Source organism: Trichosurus vulpecula, chromosome 5, assembly GCF_011100635.1.
Source record: "Trichosurus vulpecula isolate mTriVul1 chromosome 5, mTriVul1.pri, whole genome shotgun sequence".
In the NCBI taxonomy this organism is placed as follows: Eukaryota; Metazoa; Chordata; class Mammalia; order Diprotodontia; family Phalangeridae; genus Trichosurus; species Trichosurus vulpecula.
Window position 1 is genome coordinate 181091889 of NC_050577.1, and position 20026 is coordinate 181111914.

The 20026-nt window shown below is 36.5% G+C and overlaps 1 protein-coding gene across 1 annotated transcript in view; it reads left to right on the forward strand.

Moving 5' to 3' along the window:
- The window catches only part of SOX5 (SRY-box transcription factor 5), a 491049-nt gene that overhangs the window by 453775 nt on the left and 17248 nt on the right, over positions 1-20026 (forward strand). Inside the window, exon 12 of the mRNA XM_036761148.1 lies at positions 17086-17194. Within this exon, the coding sequence (XP_036617043.1) occupies positions 17086-17194 (109 nt within the window). The remainder of the gene's footprint in view (positions 1-17085; positions 17195-20026) is intronic.

Consider the following 20026-nt stretch of genomic DNA (forward strand, 5'->3'; position numbering starts at 1 on the left):
ACACTCTTCAGTTTAGCAGTGTTCTTAAATTGTAGTGCCTAGAACTGAACACAGTACAACAGATGAGGTCTGTCAAGGGCGGAGTACAGTGTACAGAGTACAGTACCTTTTTATTCCTGGAAGCAATACTCCTCAGAGGGAAGGCTAAATTGAGTTTGCTACTAATTCAGAACAGTTGTGTTTCATCCATCTTATACTTGTAAAATTAATTCATTGATGCCTATCAATCATGTGTATATACACACATACTCATCCCCACACATCTGATCTTTTATATATTTTCAAACTCCTCACAGGGTACAGAACCCAGAACACAGCAATAAACTGTAGAATCATTGGGATAAAAGAGACTTTAAGAATTGTGCTTCTATTTCTCCCTCCAGATGTGACCACCACAGGCAGGTTTGCATCTAACCAATTTTAGAAAAGTTTCCAAAATATTTTCAATATCCTTCTACCTTTAAATACACAAGTGCTTCTTGTATTTTGTATATTATAAATATGATTATATACTTTCGTATTAAAGAATATTATGAAAGTATACACAAACTCTTTTTTATGTATTCCCATACACAGTAAGGTAAGAAATACTTACAAATTTATTATTACAAAAAAATTGTGTATGCATATCTTGATATACATAATTCTTATATCAATTTATATACATATTCACACACACAATGAACTCACTCATCCATAACTTTACATAGCAACATGTGTGTAAGATTTCTTTAGCTCACTTTAATGTTCTATGGTATGCCATCAGCTCCTCAAAACTTAGTAGGAATTATACATAGAGACAAATGGCAGTTTGGTGAATGAACACCACCAGTTTCCATATTGGGTGCCTTATCCAAAAATGTCCTTAAGAGATTTTGACACAGACTGTGTGTTAAACTATAAGCTATATCTTACTTTATTTTCTTGCTTACATGAAATTCTGAGTTTCTTCTTTCCCAGCACCATCTTTTGTCTCCTGCCACCTGTAACCCCACTGTTGACTTAATGTGGATGTTTAATAATGAAAAAAGTGGATCTGATCCAGTGTTACTTACAAATGGAAGTGTATTGAGTGGCAGCCCTGTAACAATTTTACATCAGTCATTCTTCTCTGATGCTTCACTGGTCACCTGATGGATTGGACTAGCGGTGTTAACTCCTCAAAATCTGAAGCAGTATTTCTAGCCCACCCATGGACTCCACACCCATGCTTTCCTTTCCAGATGAGTGGTAGGCATGTGAATTTGAATTCAAATTCTGTTTTGGAACAGTCAGATATGGACGTTAAAATCATTGAACTGAGTGAAGGATATTGCGAACACTGATTTGTTTATTTTGGGTGTGTGATCCTTTTAGTTAAAACGGATCTGTAATTAAATTATGCTTTAAAGGTTGAATAAGCAGATCTTGAATAGGGAAATGAAGGAGGGTGGGGCTAAAATGTCAGTCTTTCAGCTTGCAAAAGTGAGGTCATTGTGGTATTTGGCAATAGCTACAGCTTTATATAAAATTGTTTTACAGAAGTTAGTGTTCCCCCTTTAAAATGCTATCAAAACTGGAGTAGAAAAATTGCAATAGCATTAGTGATGAATATTTTCTCTTTCCAAACTATGTATGTATGTGTGTATGATTTTCACTTAAAATACATCCATTTACACATAGTATTTAATCTTTGTTTTTGGAATAGAAGACATACTTAGAGCCTAAACTGCAGGCACCTCTTTGCTTTGAAGAATTATCATACAGCATGAAAATAGGATGTTTTAAAGACAATTGATTATTAGACAATTTGGATCAGCCTTCTACATAATAGTTGGCATTTGATCTTTAGGTTTTCTTTTCTTTTGTTTTTCATTCATAAAACCTTAATTCTGTTCAGCTGAGTGTCTAAGCTGGGGAACACTTCTTGTGGGACAGGGGAGGAGGGGAAAGCCCCTTAGTGAATATTATCAGCAGAGAGCAGCCAGTTTTCAAAGACCAGGACAAAAAAGCAAATAGGTATTATGTCATCACACATCCGTCACTCTATGTGTCAGCCTTTTCAATAATTCCAGTCCATGTTCTCGATGGGATTTTGCAAGTTAAAGGGGCTGTTTGTTTCCAGAAAGCAAGTACAGACTGATTCTAGCCTCTTGTTCCAGGTGGCTCTTTGCTTTCCTTTTTTTTTCCCTTCTCTTTTCTTTCCTTTCCTTTCTTTTTCCTTTTCTTTGCCTTTCCTTTTCTCTTCTCTTTTATTCTTTTTCTTTTGCATTTAATTGAAATACATGCCGAGTTTGCAGACTGCAAAGATCAGAGCTGTTTTCATCCAGCAGTGCTAACTATACATTAAACATTTTGAATTGTTTGAGCTTTAAGTTTCGTCCTTTTTTGCCATTTGCTTCATGGAGTTTGTGTATATTTACAGCCTCTGCATTTAATGGCTACATGCCTTATTTTCACAGATGGCCAGTAGAAGACTTTTTCTTTCTCTTAGTATAGTCTGCTTTCTGTTTTGCTACATTTGTCACAGTGCCACTACTTGCAGCTAGCAAGTGCCCACGCTTGGTGGGGAGCATTTATGGTGTGAGCTTTTTGTAGAGCTTTTTAAAGGTGGTTGGTTTTTTTTTTTTAGTAAACTTTTTATGGTTTAATTTCCAAGCCTGGAAAAGCTGTGCATGTTTTCAAACAGAGAGTCTTGTGTTCTTTACATCGTTCTAGTAGGGAGGCTTGTTCAGGATTGTCCAATAAAACAAGACGCATGGGACATGCCAAATTGCCTTTTCAGATAGATTTCCACAGGCCTAAAGATGATTAAAAGGAGGAAAACCTCCCCCATGAGGTCTATGACCTTCTCATCCCCCATATGATTTCTTCTAGTTTAAAGGGAATCTCCATCAAAACCAGTCAGTGAGGTGGCTAGGTATGGAATCGGGGAGATCTGAGTTCCCATACTGCCTTAGATACTAGTTAGCTGTGTGACATGGGACAAGCTGCTTAACTTCTGATGCTTGTCTCCTCATCTTTAAATGGGGAGAATAATAGCACCTATCTTCCAGAGCTGTGAGAATAAAATGAGGTACTTGTAAAGCATTTTGCAAATCTTTAAGCATTACATAAACGCTATTACTATTTCCCTAATAGTTTATATTTCACTTTATGAGTCTATTTTACCAATCCCAGTGGTCCAATCTTTCTATTTGTTTGTTTGTTTGCTTTTGTAGGGGAGAAGGGAAGGCAATTGGGGTTAAGTGACTTGCCTAAGGTCACACAGCTAGTAGGTGCGTCAAGTGTCTGAGGTCACATTTGAACTCAGGTCCTCCTGACTCCAAGGCCGATGCTTTACTCACTGCGCTACCTAGCTGCCCCACCAGTCGTCCAATCTTGACACTGGACCCAGATAGCTCTGGAGCAGAAAGTGAGCCTGGTGACTTTGCATAGCCCTCCCTCACTTAAACCCATTTCACTTTCAAGTCATGGCATCACCTTCCTGATGTTATGGTCCTCTTCAAGAATGAAGGACAAACCACAACAGCAAACAACTATTTTTCACCAATGCTAAATTTAGGAAAATTGTCAGAAAAATATTACACATTTTACATTTTTATCTTAAAATATTATTGTTTTACAAATTAGGTATTTGTTTTCTCTTTTACAAAGAAGGAGGGAGGAAAGAGATTTGTTCATGCTGTCCTACATGCTTGGAAGGGGCTATACCCCTATTTCCTTTTGAAATCTCTCCCTTCCTTTAAGACTCAATTCAGGTATCACCTCTCCATAAAGCTTCCTCTCATTCCCCACTGATAGAAGTGATCTCTCTAATGTGAAATTTCTTATAGAACTTCACCCTATAGTTTTACTTACATGACTACATATATCATTTCATCTTTATATCCCCAGAGCTTAGTACAATGCTTTATGCTTATAAACCATTTGAATTGGACAGGAGGTAGGCCTAAGAATGGAAGCCAGACTATTTGTGTAATCTGACATTAGTCAGCTGTCTACTTGATTACAGACCTATACAGCTTTCTTATCCAGAGGAATTTCATCCAAATTACAGTTACATCAAAGATAAATACTAGTTTATTTTTTGCCTTTTCTGAAATCTTTGCTTTTACTTTTCTTTCTACTCTTCTATATTTTATTTACTTTATCATTCATTAGCATCTTCACCAGAGAGGAAAGATATTAAAAAATAAAACTCAAATTTATCAGGTTTGTTCACTGTTAGCAGTTCTTATAAAGCTTTGGTAAAGGGGTAGGGGGATCGAAAGTTGGGACTCAAATGAAGATTTTGATTATATGTGGATTAACCCTGTCTCCCGTGACCATGGATAATCAAGAATTTACTGCAATCTTAATATGCCTGTAGCATATTGAAAGAATTGTCATTACTGTACTTTAAGAAAACCCAAATATTTTTATTCAGCAGTGAGATGTACTGGAATTGAAGCAGACATCTAACGACTTTGTACTTCCATTTTGTATAAAAGACAGGGAAAAAAAAATCATCACTATACATTTGTTTGCTGTCTAGTTACTAAGTCCACAAATGTTTATGGAACAATTGCCAGCAAATGATAATTCTGATTTTTTATGTTTACATATGTGCAGACTCTCCCACCCACTAGACATCCTTTGTGGGTTGTGAATTTTTCCCATTATTCTTTGGGGGAAGGGAAGTACTCCTAACTTTTTCTACATTAACCCATATGCTTTACCTCAACCTTCCCTCCACCTGCACCCTTCCCTCAATGGTTGGCTAATAGATCCTAGTTGGAAATTAGCAAAATATTTTCTAAAATTGTCACTGAATTCTAACAGTCTATAATGGATTCCTTTAGGTTACCAAAGAAACACAGAATTTAAGAATTGGTAAGGACCTCACACATCAAAAAATAATCAACCATAATATAAGCAACAGGATTCTATGATAAAATTCTGGCCAAGTTGGTCAAATGCTAGCTAGATAGTCAACTCTTGTCTTTTCTACATTAGAACTATTTAGTCTTATTTCTTAATTTTTTTCTCTTTTCCACACATTTCCCCCATCCCCAACACACCATTAACTGAAATAAGAAAAACGACAAAAAAGACAATATTTATTACAAAAGCAATTCAAATGTGCCTTCTCTATGAATAGCCTAATTTCTATTAATTCCTTTGAGAGGTAACTTTATAAATTATAAACTCTTGACCTCAATGACTTCGTATTTCCACACATAGATCTTTTCCTGTGCCAACTGGAAACTGAGTGGAGATTTTGTATTTGTAAAAGACAGGGTCATAGGCACAAAGTGTCTAATCCTGTGAGGCAGTGATCATGATCATAGATCTGCTTATCCACAAGGGAAATTCCTATCAACTTTTACATTTTTTTTAACCTACTGGAATTAGTGGGGAAAAATCCATCACATTCTTAAGCATTTACGGAATAGATTTATGCCTGAACCAACTATCACCTTATTCCTTGAGTAGGTTAATGGTTTGTGGATAAGAAGAATGTGAAAAGGCAAGTAAGCTTATAACTTTGTTTTAAGGGCTTTAGCTTTGCTCTCCAGACACAATGAGCTATCAATGAACAGGTGTCAGTTCGTTCAGTCTGACTGAATGAAGCAGAGATCTATGTGTTGTCAACCACTTAAAATTACTTTTTCGAAGATTTGGGGGGATGAGTTCAAGCATTTATATAACAACTATTATGTGACTGCTGGCACTGTGCTAAGCACTTTACAGACATTATTCTCATTTGATCCCCACAACAGTCCTGTGAGGTAGACGCTGTTATTATTATCTTCATTTTACAGTTGAGGAAACTGAGGCAAATAGGGCTTAAGTGACTTACCCAGGCCCACACCGATATTAACTGTCTTAGGTTAGATTTAAACTTGGATTTTTCTGATTCTAAGTCCAGTGCTCTATTCACTGTACCACCTAGCTACCTCCACATCTGGGCCAGCAAATTGGATGCTATCGTGAAATATATACATATATATCTTTCATAGTAATTTTCCAACAGGGATATATTTCCAACATGGTTTGGTGATGGAAATACCAATAGAAAAAAAAAACAAGACAAAATAGTCCCTTTCCTCAAGGACTGTATCTAAAAGTGGGAATCTGCATCCTCAAGGCCACATGTGGCCTTCTAGGTCCTGGGGTGCAGCCTTTTGACTGAGTCCAAGTTTTACAGAACAAAATCCTTTTATTAAGGGGATCTGATCTCTAAAGTTTGGATTCAGTCAAAAGACCACACTTGAGGACCTACAGCGCCACATGTGGCCTTGAGGCCACAGGTTCCCCAACTCTGGCATAGACTATTATGGGAAAGCTAAGAGTATAGAAGTCTTGAAAGCCTATAGAATATATGATTTTGAGGGTTGTCTCATCCCATTGGTATATAACTGTACTTAAAAGAGGTGGGTCAAATGATGAAGGAAAATCCTGGAAGAAATGTTTCTTGCTGTGTACCTTCCTACAGGATGGCTCCTTTACCATTCAAAGATTATACAGAAACTCTGGAGAAGGGCTGACAGAATACTTGGGACAAGGTTCATTGGAGCCAAAGCTTCTTTGATAGGAGTTATTTAATCTCAAGCAAGACCATATGAATGGGATTTGTTTTTCTTTTTTAAAAAATATACGTATTTTAAACCCTTGTGAAGATTTAAAAAAAGATTCCTCTTCTCCATACTTCATTTGTTCTGTTAGTGGATAGGTCGTTATTCCATAGAAAATGCAAATCCCAGATAAGCAGGGCTGAAACTAAAGAGTTGAGTGGGTGGACAAATTCATTGTTTCTTCACATTTTACTTACACTGATACAAAGCAAAATTGCATCTGATAAATCATTATGACATTATAAATTATCTTTCATCTTCTTTGGTGGTCTGGGAAGTTCACATAACTAGAGGGTTAAAAACCTTTTTGTGTTCTTTCTTCCCTTATCATTAGTATAGCAGGAGACTATTTTTAAAGAAAAGTACATCCAAAAGAGGCTTAACAGTTACTGAGTCAACATTTGATGGGCTTATTCTATTTCTAACATTTTCATGCATATGCTTTTTATGACTTTTATGGCTTTGTGAGCATTATTTAAGTAGAGTCCATTATGATAGCTGATCCACAACCAACTTTTTTTCCTTATGCATGTACATGTACGTGAATGCTTTATTATCAACAAGAATCCCAATTTCAAAGAGTAATAGAGGAATCATTTATTGATGCACTATTTAATTTAGTGTTACTTAAGTAAGGAAAGTCTCCTTCTTTTGAGTGATCTTTCTTTTTGCCTACTTTTTAGAATATTGACACAGGAAGCCTGACGCTTTCTTATTAATTGCTGCAAATAAATCATCACCACATTTTCAACTCTTACCATTAGGTGAAGGCCCAATGACTTACAAAAAATGGACACAGTGAATATTTATATACTTGTGAAAGAAAAATAAAATTTGTATTTCTAATTATATATTTTCTTCCCCACCATGAGCGCCAAACATAAATTTCTAAGAACTTGATGGATTTCTTGCTTGGATATCCTGCTGGTACTTCATACTCAATAATCAATAAATAACAAACACTTTTTAAGCACTAACTTTGTGATAAATATTGTGTTATGTGTACACTGAGGTTAGAAAGAAAGGTATCCTCACTCTCAAGGAACTTACACTCCAACAAGCACTATTAAATAGGTATATATAGGATACATACAGAGTAGATGGATGATCACTTTAACACAGAAATTTCTATAGCTGAGATGACCAGTAAAGGCCTCCCAGGAGCCCTGAAGGAAGCCAGATATTCTGAGAGTAAGAGGCAAGGGAAATAAAGTGTAAGACGATAGGAAAGGTCCAGATTATGAAGAGATATCAATGCCAAACAAAATATTTTGTATTTGACCCTTGAGGTAACAGGGAATATATTGAGTAGAGGAGTAATATGGATAGACTTATGTTTTAGGAAAATCACTTTGGCAGAGGTAAAGAAGATAAATTGGAGTGGAGAGAGACTTGAGAAAATAGGGCACCCCAAATGGAATAAATGAATTTCATTTCCCCACCTAAAACAAACAAGCCAATAGTAAATGTGAGTTCTTCCTGGTTTTTGAATTTTCATTAATGGACTTCATAGTCCTATTTACATAGGCTTAAAAACTTCTTTGATTTCTTTTTTTGCTCTCTATATCCATTCATTACTAAGTCCTGCTAATTTTACTAATGATGTCACATTTGTCACCTTCCTTTACATTCATATTGCTACTAATCTAGTCCAAACCCCTATCATCTCAAAACAGGATTATTCTTTTTTTAGATTAATTTATTTATTTTTAGTTTTCAACATTCATTTCCACAATATTTTGAGTTACAAATTTTCTCGCCATCTGTCCCCTCCAGCCCAAGATGGCAGGCATTCTGATTGCCCCTTTCCCCAGTCTGCCCTCCTTTCTATCACCCTCCCCCCTTATTTTCCTGTAGTTCAAGATAGATATCTATACCCCATTACCTGTATATCTCATTTCCAAATTGCACATAAAAACAATTTTTAACATCTATTTTTAAAACTTTGAGTTCCAGATTTTCTCCCTTCTTCCCTCCCTCATTGAGATGAGCAATTTGATATAGGTTATACATGTGTAGTTATGCTAAACATTTCCATAATAGTCATATTGTAAAATACTAACTATATTTCCCTCCATCCTATCCTTCCCCCCATTTATTCTATTTTCTCCTTTGACCCTGTCCCTTCTCAAAAGTGTTTGCTTCTGGTTACCCCCTCCCCCAATCTCCTCTCCCTTCTATCATCCCCACCTCATCTCCCCTTCCCCCCACTTTCCTGTAAGGTAAAATACCCAATTGAGTGTGTATGTTATTCCCTCCTTAAGCCAAATCCAATAAGAGTAAGGTTCACTCATTCCCTTTCACCTACCCCCGCTTCCCTTCCATTATAACTGCTTTTTCTTGCCTCTTTTATGCGAGATAATTTACCCCATTCTATCTCTTCCTTTCTCCTTCTCCCAATATATTCCTCTCTCAAACCTTAATTTTATTTTTAGATGTAATCCCTTCATATTCATATATATATATATATATATATATATATATACATATATATACATATACATATATATGTATATATATACATATATATACACATATATATATATACACACACACCCACACATATGTATGTATGTATGTATATTCCCTTCAACTACCCTAACAGTGAGAAAGGTCTCATAAGTTACAAATATCATCTTTCCATGTAGGAATGTAAACAAAATGGTTCAACTTTAGTAAATCCCTTATGATTTCTCTTTCCTGTTTATGTTTTCGTGCTTCTCTTGATTCTTGTATTTGAAAGTCAAATTTTCTATTCAGCTCTGGTCTTTTCATCAAGAATGCTTGAAAGTCCTCTATTTCATTGAAAATCCATATTTTGCTCTGAAGTATTATACTCAGTTTTGCTGGGTAGATGATTCTTGGTTTTAATCGCAGCTCCTCTGACCTCTGGAATATCATATTCTAAGACCTTCAATCTCTTAATGTAGAAACTGCTACATCTTGTGTTACCCTGACTGGGTTTTTACAATACTTGAACCGTTTCTTTCTGGCTGCTTGCAATATTTTCTCCCTGACCTGGGAACCCTGGAATTTGGCTACAATATTCCTAGGAGTTTTCCTTTTGAGATCTTTTTCAAGAGATGATTGGTGGATTCTTTCAATTTTTATTTTACCCCCTGGTTCTAGAATATCAAGGCAGTTTTCCTTGATAATTTCTTGAAAGATAATGTCTAGATTCTTTTTTGATCATGGTTTCCAGGTAGTCCAATAATTTTTAATTTATTTCTCCTGGATCTATTTTCCAGGTCAGTGGTTTTTCCAATGAGATATTTCACATTGTCTTCCATTTTTTCATTCTTTTGATTCTGTTTTATAATTTCTTGATTTCTCACAAAGTCATTAGCGTCCATTTGCTCCATTCTAATTTTTAAAGAGTTATTTTCTTCAGTGAGCTTCTAGACTCCTTTTCCATTTGGCCAATTCTGCTTTTTAAGGCATTCTTCTCTTCATTGGCTTTTTGGAGCTCTTTTGCCATTTGGGTTGGTCTATTTTTTAAGGTGGTATTTTCTTCAGTATTTTTTGGGGTCTCCTTTAAGCAAGCTGTTAACTCGTTTTTCATGGTTTTCTTGTATCACTCTCATTTCTTTAGCCAATTTTTCCTCTATTTCTCTTACTTGATTTTCAAAATCCTTTTTGAGTTCTCTTATGGCCTGTGAACAATTCATATTTTTATTGGAAGCTTTTAATGTAGGATCTCCGACTTTGTTATCTTCTTCTGAAGTATGTTTTGATCTTTGTCACCAAAGTAAGATTCTATAGTCTGAGGTTTTTTTAACACTGTGTTCATTTTCCCAGCCAATTACTTAAATTTTGAGCTCTTTGTCAAGATATGACTCTGCTTACAGAGTGGAGAGTGCTCTGTCCCAAGCTTCAGGGGGCTTTGTGGAGCTTTTCAGAGCTACTTCTAGGCACCTATAAGTTTTCAGTTTTTCTGAATGATCCAGTGAGAGGTGTTTACTCCTCTCCTGGACTGTGCTATGGTCTGTGGGTGATCTCAAGTACTCTTTTCTGCCTTGGAACTGTGAAGAGGACTCCCTCTCCACAGCCACCACAAGCTCGGCCACACCAGTGCTCCTCCTTACCCCAGGACCACCACCCAGGACTGTGACCCAGATCAAAGCAGGGCAAAGAAAGATAATCCTGCCTCAGCCCCAGCAAATAGATCCCTGCTCTCTTGTTCTTATCAGCCACTTGATCCCCCCACTGTCTGTGGGCCTGGAGTTCTGGAAGCAGCTGCTACTGTAGCCACTTTCACCACCCTGGGGCTGGGACCAGACCATACTCTTCTCTCACTCAGGTTCAACAGAGTTTTCCCACTGACCTGCTAAGTTGTCTTTGATGTTTGAGAAGTCTGCAAACTGCCACAGCTGCCATTGATTCAGAGCCTTGAGGGCCTGCTCTGCCCAGTCTATGCTGGTGTGGCCCATACCGGGCTGCACTCCACTCTCAGCACTGTGCAACAGAAACTCTCATCAACCTTCCAGGCTGTCTTGGGCTGGAGACTTGTTTCACATTTTCACTTTGTGGGTTCTGTAGCTCTAGAATTTGTTTAGAGTCATTTTTTACATTATGGAGGCATTTGGGAAAGAGCTCAAGCAAATCACTGCTTTTACTCTGCCATCTTGGCTTTGTCCCCAAAACAGGATTATTCTAACAGTATCCTAGCTAATAAATTTATTTCCCCTCTCCAAATCACCCTACTTGGAGCTGCCATAATAAGTTTCCTTAAATAATGTTTTCTCTTCTACTCAGAACCTTCACTGGCTTCCTATTTTATTCTGTATTAACTCAGTTCAACACATTCAAGTACCTACTACAAATAATCTATTCTTTTTTCATGGCACTCCATAATGTTTCCATACTCACATGCTGCACTAACAAAATCTTCTCATCATTCCACAGATCCCTTGGGTCTTTGCCTAGAAGGTCTGTCTCATCAGGAATGTCTACCTTTTCCCATCCACCCATCCAGATCCTTACCATCTCTACAAAAGTTTAGTTCAAACACTACCTTTTCAATAGAGTCTTCTTGGAATATTCTTGCCATCTCTGGCATTCCTGTTCTATCAATTCCCATAACACTTATAGTTAGTCCACTGAGCAAAATTTAGCATTTAAAAATATTCATTCATTCAACAAACATTTATTAAGTATTATATGAGCATTGTAATAGACACTGGAAGATATGCAAAGTTTAAATAAGACAGGGAGCTATAGCAAAAGGTTAAGAGCAACACATATAACTATAATGCTTGACATTACATAATAAATTCATTAGAAACTTGCTCTGAGAAAACTGATAGGTAAGGCTGTTACAAAATCAGGTGATTATGGGTAAAGAGTTTGGGAGGGCAGACTATAAAGATCAGAGACTTCCTAGAGATATATGACTTGGATTTTAAAGAATAGATATTAATTCAGTAGCTGAAAAGATGGAGGAACAAAGAGAATACTGTGAACAATGGCATGTAGGCAGCAAATTATAGTACATGTTCAGAGGCCAAAGGCCATTTCAAATTCAGCATGTCCCAAATGGAATACATTGCCTTCTTCCTATATCTTTGCTCTCTCATGTCATGACTCTGTGTTTCACTGTTCCTCGCTACACATGGTTTCCTCTTCTAGTGCTTTATGTTTCTTTGTACCAGGCAGGAAATAAGCATTTATTAAGCATTTACTATATGCAGGTCACAGTGCTATGTACTGGGCATATAAGTACAAGCAAAAAGAAAGACATTCCCTGTGTTCAAAGAGTTAACATTTTAATGAAGGAAAATAACACACATGCTGGGTAGGAAGAGGAAGGAACCAGCATGATGCCAAGGTCTGGGGAAGCAAAAGCGCAGCCAGGAGGAGAATGAAGCATGGCTGGCCTGGGTCCATCCCCAAAATGTAGGCCCTAGAAGAAGCTTGCCAATGAAAGAAGGGAGAAGTATGATAGAGGAAGTGAATGCCCAAGGGCCAGAAGGCAGATGAGGCATGATGTAAAGTCCATAGGGTTAGAAGCACAACTGGGAAGGGAAAGGGGATCATGGTTCCCTGTCCTACTGTTCCTTGGCAATATGATTTTCACTGCTACACAAGCATCTACCTTCACTTCCTTCCTTCCTTGTCCCATTGCTTTCATGGAGCCTTTTCCCCTCTGCACATTTCAGCACAGACATCCCTCTTCAGGTCCTTACATGGTTTAGAACCCCCCAGCATTGGCTCTTTTCTTTGTTTCTGTCAGTACCTCCAATTTTTCAGAGAAGGGCTTACCCCAACTCCATTAGGTAACAATCAATACAGCTGTATGAACACTAGCAAGAGGGACCATAACCTTCTAAAGAAAGACAATACTCAGTATTTTTCTTGTACATGCATAACTACAAACATAGATCATTTTATATTGTTTATGTAAATTATATTTAACTTCAGAAAACATTTACCAGGAAGTGACTCTGTTCAAGAAATCAAGAGGGATACAAAGATGGGTAGGCCATAGTATTTATTGAGTGTCTACTGTGTGCCTAACACAACATATAGATAGATAGATAGATAGATATAGATATATTCAACTAGTGCTTGTAAGCAAGTTTTCCAAGAAAAAAGGGAAAGAGGAAGAGGAAACCAAGAGAGCAGACAAGCCATAAACACCATCACTGAACCTCGGGGAAAATTTTGACACATTTATTTAAAAAAATCATCTCTTGGAAAATAAAAATTCCTATGTACAATTTTCTACCTTATATTCATTTGAAAAATTGTAACTATGGATATTAATGAATAACATATTATCTTGAAATTATGTCGCTCTTTTTTCAAGTAGATGAATGTGTCTTTCCTCATGTATGTAATCTGTAGATATATATCTTTATATACCCACACAAATATAGAATGCTGCATAAGAATTTATAATATAGAAAGAATATATTAAATATGTAGATATTATATATATGGATGTGTGGATACATATGTATATGTATGTTTCTTTGTACCAGGCAGGCAATAAGCATTTATTAAGCACTTACTATATGCAGGTCACAGTGCTATGTACTGGGGATACAAGTACAAGCAAAAAGAAAGACATTCCCTGCGTTCAAGGAGTTAACATTCTAATGGATATACAGAACATGGTCCTTATCCATTTTAGAGGAGGGACAACAGCAGCATATATCTAAGTATCATTTCTAGGTTTATCCATCTAAGTAAATGGTTAAGCAAAGATAGAGACCTCGTCTCTAACATAGTAACTTATTTACCTCGACAAGAATAATACTTAAATTTTTTTCCCCATTTGAATACACTAGTTCTGTTTTCTGATCAGGGAAACCATCATCATGATTGGAGATGTTCTTTTAAAATTTATAGTGAACTTATTTATAGGACAACTATTTTGTAAAGAAAAATACATATATTTATACAAATGAATTTAGTCTTCCTTCAAAAATTTAGTGGCTGAATTTATCACACTTGATATTATGAGGCAGTGACTATCCTTGGCTATTGTTCACTCATTTATCACTCATGTCAGAGTCTTCCTGACCCCATTTGGGGTTTTCTTGGCAAAGATCCTGGGGTGGTTTGCCATTTCCTTCTCCACTCATTTTACAGATGAGGAAACAGAGGCTGATAGGATTAAGTGACTTGCCCGGGTCACACAGCTAACAAGTGTCTGAGGCCAGATCTGAACTCAGAAAGATGAGTCTGACTCCAGACCTGGCACTTTATCCACTGCATCACCTACCTGGCTAGTTTTTCTCAAAACTATTCAGCATAAATGTTGATATAAATTGAGATTCTAAATAGTGTTGGGAGATCTGTGGTACTATATCCTATGGTGGTTTTACTCCTACCCTGGATATCAGTGCCCTAGAAAGAAGCCTCCTCTTCCTCCATCCTATATACCACTGTCAAAAGAGGCCAAAAGGTGGAATTTACAGTGATGTAATTTCAAGTACAGTGGCACCTGGTTGGCGGAGAACAGGGGCCTTCTCAGTACACTTGTGCTGCCTACTCATCAAGCCAGTCCTGGTTTTCATTTGTATTTCAATAAATAACCATAGACTTCATGTGACATTGTAATCAACTCACTTCCTTTTCTCTCACCTCATATCTCATTTGAGTTTAAATCCTTCAGGGCTGTTGTAAAGCCAGCTCTCTCTTCTGGCTGTTCACACATCACTCAGTCTCTCATATATAGTTTTTTTAAACTTTCAGTATAGTGACAGTTTTCATGTGGAATTATATAATTATTCTCCACTTGGGTTAAGAAACTGTTTCACCCTTATATGAAAACATATCTGTCTTCTTCTTTTAATCTCAGCTAGTGTTTGCTGAAGTCTGGCAACCTTACCATTCAGATTCACGTGTTGTTGTAATGTATCATAATTAAAGGCACATGGCATGTTCTCCACCTCCTCCTCCCTCCATTTCCCTTTCTGTGTGCCCGAGGGTTAACTAAAGTCACAGCGCAAAGGGGCAGAAGAAAAGCACAGCTGACTGTTTTGACATCTACTGTTTCACAGTGACATCCTCTGAGAATTATCTTAACTTCCACTTTACAGTGACTAATTGAATTATTTCATTATACTGCATGTTTTAGTAGTGGTAGGTTAGAGGTCACCTTGTTGCTAAAAACTGAGTGTGACTTTCCCCCTCTGATCACTTGCTCATTCCAGCTTTTTGTTAAGACAGAACAAAACCCATAGAGCTGAGCTCAGAATCTCAGTATTTGCCTGACATTTCTTTCTTCTACTCTTACTTCCTTCATTTTTCTTCAGTGTTATGAAAAACTGCCCTTCAGAATGGGAAACTCTCTAGAAAATATGTAACATTAAAAGCCCTATAGACTGTTAAATCAAAATCTGATGGATGATCCATACTCAGTGTGTTTCCCATAGATAGTACCAAACAGTATTCATTGACCCAGGGACTATCATATCATGTTGATGAAATGTGCTTTTGGATATAGCTGCTTTCTATCTTAAGAGCTGCATTTACTGCAAAAAGACATCTGTTCAGCTAGTGGCCTTGGTACTGTTGAATTCAACTCAATACTATCCAACCCTCCCAACCAAAAGAAACTTTGAACACATCAAGGAGCTGAAAATTCCAATTTCAAAAAAAATCTTTTAGGTTGACTCTTTATATTTGAAATTAGTTAATCTGTTTTAACACTGGCAGTTCTAGATCAATCACGTTGAGTTAAACTACTTTCTACTTTTGGTTTTACTATGCATACGAAGTTTCCTGAGAATTGTTAAAAATTCCTACTGCATCCTAAGTAAATATCAATGATGAATAGAACATAATGTCATTGTTTTAAAGTGTCTTTATTCAACAATTGTGTAGTTATTATAATGTTATGAGTTTTCTTAAGGAAAACTCAACCAATGTATTAAAGATTCAAAAAATTGTTCTCAGTTGTTCTTAGTGGGGATTTTGGTTGGATCTTTTACATGCAAAATAAATTATCTTAGGAGATTTCTCATAGGAGGTTTCCATTTGTGAGTGTCTTTTCTAGTTGCACAGGCATAGAATATAATCTATGCAGTTCATACACACAGACTATATACAAATATTCTTCAGAAAATGGAGTTAACCATCAGAAAAAGAAAAAACATTGCCCCAAATTGAATGAGACTCAATTTGCATCTTAGAATTATAATAGAAACCTACCATCCTTTGAACAATACAGAGGAGTTAAGAGAAAGATTTAAATTGACCATTGCAGGCTTCTAGTGTCCTTAAAATAAACCACTTTCCTGATCTGATATAGTGCCATGTTCAACATAAATAAATTTAAGATTTAACATTTTTCTTACCAAAAAAATTAAAAGGATAGCTTGTAGTGGCATGTTCTACATGAATGCAAATCATAATCTGTATGCTTTTAAATGACTTGAAGTCTTTACAGATCTAATTTTTGTATATTTGTGTCTCAAACAATTCGCCAATTCAATATTTTGGCTTAGCAGTCCAAATCAAATTGTGGTCCAAGTACTAGGCATTCACATTTGATGTACAGAGACTTGACAAGCAATTAGCAATGAATATTTAAGCATCTTCATTACCCTTGCATGAAGAATGCAGATGGCATTTAGGGAGATGGCAACAGAGGGCACTACTGTGAATTATGTTTCTATTATTTAGTCACCTGACTATTGGAGGACTCTCTTTGGGCCCAATGCCATATCTATACTTCAACAGTCTGGCTGGAAATGAAGCAGACATTTGAAATGTCAAAAAGCAGGTTGCTTCCATGAGATTTCTATGCGCATTTTGTGATTTGGGAAGTTTGGATCCAATGAGCCAAACGTTTGTATCCTTAGTCATACCAAACATAAATTCCAAACCTCCACAAGAGTTTCTACAACCTGAAATTCCTTGAGAAATCACCTGGATCATTTACCTTCATTCTCCCCATTTGGTAGATGGCCTGATTATTTTGCTTCCGAATATTCCTCACAACTACATTTGTCTCATCATTATTGTTTTTCAGGACAAAACGACACTAGAGAGCCTGACTCAGCAACTAGCAGTGAAACAGAACGAAGAAGGAAAATTCAGCCATGCCATGATGGATTTCAATATGAGTGGAGATTCTGATGGTTGGTGAAAATTATTTGTTCCCAGTAATGTGCAGAGGGGGTCTACTTATTGCAGTCAAATGCAAATGCTTTTTTTTTAACAGCAAGGATCATCTCATTCCTATATTCTTTATTTCTTGGACCTGCAACACATTTTCCAGAGTTTTATATCCATGGCTTATTTTTGTGCCTTATATATGCCTTATACCTTATATATGTCTTACCCAGAACAAGGCCTGACAAGGATATATTTCCAATTATAAAAACAACAAGTCAAAACCAAACAAATAATGATGTAATGGAAGGAGTATTAGACTGAAGGTCAGGAGATCTGGTTTCTACTACCAACTGTACCATTAACTCACTATATGAATCTTAGGCAGATTGTTTCATCTTTATGAGTCAGTCTACTCCTCTGTAAAATAAGGACATTAGACTCAATGTCCTCTAATGAAAGTACCACCAGCTCTAAGAGTCTATCAGTCAATGAAAAAAATGAGGTCATATAAATGAATTTTTGCTATATTAACACAACATCTGGTATAAACACACACTAAGTAAAGGCTATCAGTCTTCAAAATTTATCTTCAGGAATTTCTCCTGCTTCCTAATTTTGAATACCCTATTTGTATTTCAACATTATCCTATAGTTTGAGCAACCACCATCTTCTCATTCCTTTGCCCAAGCTGTCACAGCACCTACCCAGGTTTATGTTCCCCATAACTCATGCTGAAACTCCCATCCTGTATCTTCTACCAAGCGTTCTGTACTTTTTAAGCTCTCCAAGGTGACAAGTAGTCAAATCAGAAACACTCATGAGCTAAGGAAGAAGTCAATTCCACTTATCCTACACTTATAAGTAGGAATCTATCTCCTGTATCCTGCAATATATATACACTTTCACTGTCTTTCTGGAGACATTATCTCTGTCTATATTGTCTGCCCCAGAGTGAAGCCCTAGAATAATAGGCCAGGTAGCAAGGGAGCCAGCACCATGGCAAACCAGTGAGGAAGATATTTTAAGTCAGACAAGACTTTGCAGAAGCCCTCAGATCATACATGTTGGTTACCTGTTTTGCTTTTGTCTAATCCTGCTCTAAGAGCAAGTCTACACTAACTAATTAAAAATAGAACTCAAGTAATTTAGGGCTGATTGAGGCAAAAAAAAAAGTTTTACTTAACCGGTTGTTTCATACATAATGTATGTTTGGAGCTTGAATTCATCCATATAATTGGCTCACTTTTTTAAAACTACATTTGGCTAATGCAAACCTGGCTTAAGTATCAAGGCTCTTTTATAGAATCTGATGAAACACAGCTAATATTATTTTCTATTTTTATGTGGCTATAGAGATGTAAGAACAAGTAAAGGAAGATGTGCATATATTTTTCCAGTGAGAGGCCTTTCTAGGTTCATGGGGTTAATTCCAAAGGTCAGAAAGATGATTAGCCTTTCTAGCCCATTCATCAACATTACTCTAAGAGAATAGTTAGGTGGTAAATGTTACCTCTGTGCTATTAGAAGGCTAAAGCAAAACCCAATGCACAATTAATGTATATTCCAGTAGTTTGTTGAAGGATATTTTATAACTTAACAGTTTTAAAGTTGAAAGTGGGTGTAGAGAATGAGAAAGCTCTCGGGTATGTTTTTCCATGCTACTTTCTTATTTTTCACAAGCCTTCCACACACCAATATAAGCACCAGCATCCATATGAGGCTTACATGTCCTCAGCAACAATACAATTTGAGGATGTACTGTTGTTATAGAAAGAAAAATCTCTATTTGTGATACAGACCTCAACGGATCATGCCTCAAGACTAAGCTTGAAGGTTGAGGGGTGTTAACTAGCCAAATCACAGGTAGTTGAGTTCATGTATGATGTTTAGTGAGTTCATGATTGTTCTTTTGACCTCACATATAGGGATTTTGTTGTTGGGACAGAAACCTATGATAGGCAGCTTCTCATGATTAGCCTTACAACGAGATAACATTCCATGACCATGGCAGGCAGCTATGATACCAGCTGGGCAGTTTTACCAGTTAAAGCATTCCTAAATTAAGTGGATGAATAATCTTGGGAGAAATTATTAGTATCTTAAAATTCTGACATTTTTAGCATATAAAAAGGATACTTATTATGAAAGGAATATTCCAAAATGTAGTCGCACTTTCAGTTTCAACATGTTGTCAATAATGATGATGATAATTATAATTATAGATTGATCCATCACTTAGCCTTACTCCCCTAAGAAGAAATTAATAAATCAATAGCACTGTGAGGTGTAACAACACACACACAAAGGCCACCAAGACAAAAGCTACTTTTAAAAGATGAACTTGTTTTTGTCACCAAAAAGATTGCTTATTTTTAATGTATTTTGTAAATTTTAAATTCTATAACCACTCGGAGACCTACCTCAATGGTCATCAGTTTTAAAACATCAAAAAGACTGTTTTCTCTTAAAAAACATTCAGGCATGTTTATATGCCCTCAGACTTTCATGAAGTCAGAGATCACATCACGAATATAAACCAGCTGTACATAAAAGAAGATGAAACATTCCTATCTGGCCTAGGTCTAGATGATAACTATGGATCCTTTAACCTCAAAAATTCTTATTTCTAGATGTGTTGCTGCAATGATCCTCTGGCCTCAGTGAACTGCAGTTGCTTCTTTAGGGAAAATGTAAAGAAATGTAAGGAGTTAATTTATGATTAACTAAAGTTCACTCTGTTATTCTCATAGATCAGGAAAGTGGCAGATCTGATGCATCTGTTGTAAATGTAGCCATTGAGAACCTGTTGCATGGTGTTTTAAGTACTATTTGGGTTTTCATTCTTTATATTCAT